The sequence below is a fragment of the Lolium perenne genome, chromosome 4 (assembly GCF_019359855.2).
Source record: "Lolium perenne isolate Kyuss_39 chromosome 4, Kyuss_2.0, whole genome shotgun sequence".
Classification (NCBI taxonomy): domain Eukaryota; kingdom Viridiplantae; phylum Streptophyta; class Magnoliopsida; order Poales; family Poaceae; genus Lolium; species Lolium perenne.
The window spans coordinates 368,814,766-368,818,475 of record NC_067247.2 but is presented as its reverse complement, the minus strand read 5'-3'; the positions used below and the strand labels follow the sequence as shown (position 1 = coordinate 368,818,475).

The 3,710-nt window shown below is 50.0% G+C and overlaps 1 protein-coding gene across 1 annotated transcript; it reads right to left on the bottom strand.

The window, feature by feature from the left end:
- Positions 1-339: 339 nt before the first annotated feature.
- On the bottom strand, positions 340-3,018 carry LOC127322770 (plasmodesmata-located protein 2). The gene is made up of 3 exons (XM_051351186.2): positions 1,947-3,018; positions 925-1,032; positions 340-796 (listed from the first exon to the last, which is right to left on the bottom strand). Exons 1-3 carry the CDS (start codon positions 2,710-2,712, stop codon positions 789-791), a joined length of 882 nt encoding a protein of 293 aa, XP_051207146.1. The 5' UTR covers positions 2,713-3,018; the 3' UTR covers positions 340-788.
- Between the last annotated feature and the right edge of the window lie 692 nt (positions 3,019-3,710).

The following is a 3,710-nucleotide window of genomic DNA, read 5'->3' as shown; positions in this document are numbered from 1 at the left end:
GCTCATATTAGCAAACGCCAACCAAGTCAGACAATGGTTGTGTTCAGCACACATCTCTGACCGGTCATGCAATTCTGACTCTGTCAAACCCTCATCCGTATATCGGCTCCATCCGACAGCACCACATTCGACAAGCTAGACTAGGCACATTTTCCACAACACTTTCAGACATTTCTGACTAAATAGCTCAGAGCAGCCATCAGCAGATTTGGAGGTCATAGCAGTGTCGATCAGTAAGAGCTACTGACAAATAAACTACCAAGTTAAAAAAAAAACCCTTGCTCTAGAACACACTATGAGACAATTTCCGCAAGAACCCACACAAACGGCCAGGCCAGATTCTGAATCTGCTGCTAGCTGCATACCCTGAATTCACAACAGACTAGATTACTTTCTGCCTAGAACTACATGTAATTTTCCTTTGAGGAAAAAATACTAGAGAATCAATGTACTTACTCCCTAGCTAGCTAGAGCCCTAATTAAGCAAGAGAGGCAAAGGTGGTACTGCCCAAAGATAATAAAAACATCATAATCTTCCAATTGATTTACGAGCCATCCCCAAAAAAGAAGAGTTTCTTTTTCCTGAACTTGCCACCACCTCCTTTTCCCCTCTCTCTCTCATCATGCATGAGATGCGAGGATGGCACCTTCACATGGCCAGAGGAAGAAGAGCCAAAAAAATCCCCTCTGTATCCCACTCTCCACCTTGAAGAACACAACCGTCCAACACCCCTATCGAAATGCACACCATGCCCCAATGCTTTTGTTTGCTCCGCCATGCTTCCCCGTCAGTAATCTGCGGAGCACACACATTTGGCAAGAGGATCTTATTCAGAAAGAAAGATTTAGAGCAATGGTTTAAGCTGAACTGAAATACTGTACGTGATCGACCGATCAATGTACTGAAGTGGAAGCATGACTCACCGTCCTTCTTCTTGACCAGACTTCTGGCGAAGAGCAAGCAGATGACCAGGAAACCCAGAGCCAGAGCTCCACCCAGCACGATGGCTACAGTCTTGGCTGTCTGCTGGCCTGCGATTTCACAATGAGGAGCCAAATCCACAGATCAAACTAGGGATGATGCCACGTCTAATCATGGGAACAATCACACATGCATATCTCAAGTAAATCTAGAAAGGAGGTAAAAGGTACTCGTGAAAAACAACTTTTCTCAAAGACTGAATGGACAGAAGCATAAACAACTGGGCAGTTCAGAACCAAAGAATGAACAACTGTATAATGGAGCTATCAGCAATGTGGAACCCTATACAGAGATAGAAGGAAGTGGAAACAAGAGCAATCCCTGTCACCTAATACTTAATCTGACCAACCAAGGAAGATAGGAACAAGATCATGCCAGCGTCTCCATCAGAATTGCACTTTGACATGGGAAAGATACGCTCCCCATAAATCTCACCTACCAAACACCGGACCATGTAAAGATTTAAGTCTAATTAGCACCTGAGAGGGCACTAATCTATAGAAATTCGTCCAAAATAAACAAAATCCACACGCAAAACACACATAGGAATCTCTATCAATCAATTCGAAAACAGAGAATCCTGCCAAGATCTCACCTACACACGTACAAACAAATGCACCGACAATAAATTCGCCCACATGCACAAACTAGCCAGTTGCCAGCAACATAAAGCACAAAGCAAGTGTTACGCATTTGCCCAAATTACTTGTAAACCCAAGCAAGCAATCTATCCGTTGGTCAGATTGGATCAACAAGCAATCGAATCAGGAGAATGCTATTCTACTACCGAGTAGAATCGAAGCTGAATTTGCAGGCACAAATTAGTGCGATTGAATGTGCAGGTGAGCGAGGCATGAAACTGAATGTGCAGGAATTACTACAATCTACTAAGCGGAAAATGGAAACAGGATGCGCAGGCACAGATTTGTGAAACAGAATGTGCAGGGCGAGAAAATAGGTATACCTCCGAGTCCGCCGCCTCCGCCGTGTGGCACGCCGTGCGGGTAGTAGCTGTAGGTAATGTAGCACTTGTCGAGGTATACCTGGCCGGATGGCGCGCCGCCGCACTCGACCTGGACGTGCTGCACGGCCTGGGTGACGCAGTTGCTGCAGTCGACGGCGGAGAGGTCGCCCTCGCACTGCGCGAGCGCGTAGACCTGCTGGTAGCTGGTGGCGAAGAAGCCGCCGGCGCTGGTGCCGACGCCGGCCTGGAGCTGCGCGAAGGCGGTGCCGCGGCGCACCTCGAGGTCGGCGTCCCCGCCGCCGCCGCCGGAGCCGCAGGTCTTGAAGAGCATCTGGACGCCGGAGACCTGGGGGAAGCCGGAGACCTCGTAGCGCGCGAGGCAGCCGTTGAGCTGGACGCGGGCGGCGACGGCGGCGCCGCAGAGGTCGGGCCAGGAGGACATGGCGCGGGCGACGCAGGAGGAGCAGTCCGGGCCGGAGAGGTCGCCGCGGCACTGGAAGAGGCCGAAGACGGAGGCGGAGGCGGCGGAGGCGGAGGCGGAGGAGGTCTTGTAGAACTTGGCGGAGGCGGACTGCGCGGCGAGGGAGGAGGAGAGGGCGGCGATGGTGGCGGGCGCGGTGCCACCCGGGAAGGTCTGGTTGGCGCAGCCCTTGTAGACGACGGCGTAGAGGTCGGCGCTTGAGACGGGGAGGGGCGACGACAGGAGGAGGAGGAGGGCGGCGGCGGCGGCCGTCCGGAGGAGGAGGAGCATGGGAATGCCGCCCATCTCGGCGGCGCTGTGGGATCTCGCCGCGTTCCAGCAGAGGGAGCACGACTCCTCCACTCCACTCCACTCCACTCCCCCTGTTTTGTCGGTGTTGTGGTGGTGGTGGTGGTGGCGGAGCGGTGGACGGTGGTGGGAAGCAAGTGCGTGTACGCGCTTCGTCCTCTCTCTCCTTCTCTCGCTGCTGTGCCAGTGGAGTGTTTGTTTGAGCTGACGACGTTAATGGTGGGAGAGAGCACGCGATTTGAGTGAGGAGCAAACCCACAAATCCGTTGCGTGCACAGCTCGCAGCTGGTAATCTCAACTTCTTCAGTCTACTCCTGTGGCTGGAAAATTGCAACGGCCGGCCCGAGCCTGGAAACCAGGATGGCTCGTTCTTCTTTTTGTTTTTTCTCGTTGAACTGGATATCTACCAAATTAAAGCTCCATGATTAAGGGATAACGATGGTAAGAAATACTGGTGTTTTCTAGAATATGACGTGGTTACTTTCTCGATTGACAGAGGGTTTGTAATGGGGACTCTTTAATGAAAAAAATCATCAGTCTTTGTCTAAAGCCACGAGCAATGTTGGCATAGGCAGCTAGCTGATCCATATAAATGTAAAAAAAGATATTAGTATTTTATCTCTCAAGTGAAAGCTACAACTTTAATTTAAAAAAAAGAGCATGTACGCCATTAAAACACTATGTATTTCTTCCTCCCTCCAAAAATCCTAATTTTAGGGCTTAAGATCTCGCTTCTTGGAAATGAGGCTGGCTTTTCGTCCGAACCTAATTTAGATCACCCGAACGTAACTAAAGATGTGAGGCGGTACCCCATAGAACAGGCATTGGGTATGCCCATAGGGCAGTTCAACTCATTTTAGACATTAAAATTACATTATTAATTTATTTAGATAGGAATAAAGACACGAAATTAGCATTTTGTCCAACTTTATAAGTTTGGATCCGAGCCGCACTCAGCAACCTGATGTATTTTTGTTCGCGCTAGCCGTTTAGTT

Excerpts from the sequence above, each read along its gene's own strand:
- LOC127322770 (XM_051351186.2), bottom strand. The coding sequence starts at position 2,712 with ATGGGCGGCATTCCCATGCTCCTCCTCCTCCGGACGGCCGCCGCCGCC. Across the intron at positions 1,033-1,946 it reads CGGAGGCGGCGGACTCGGAG|GCCAGCAGACAGCCAAGACT; the intron begins GTATACCTATTT and ends GTGAAATCGCAG.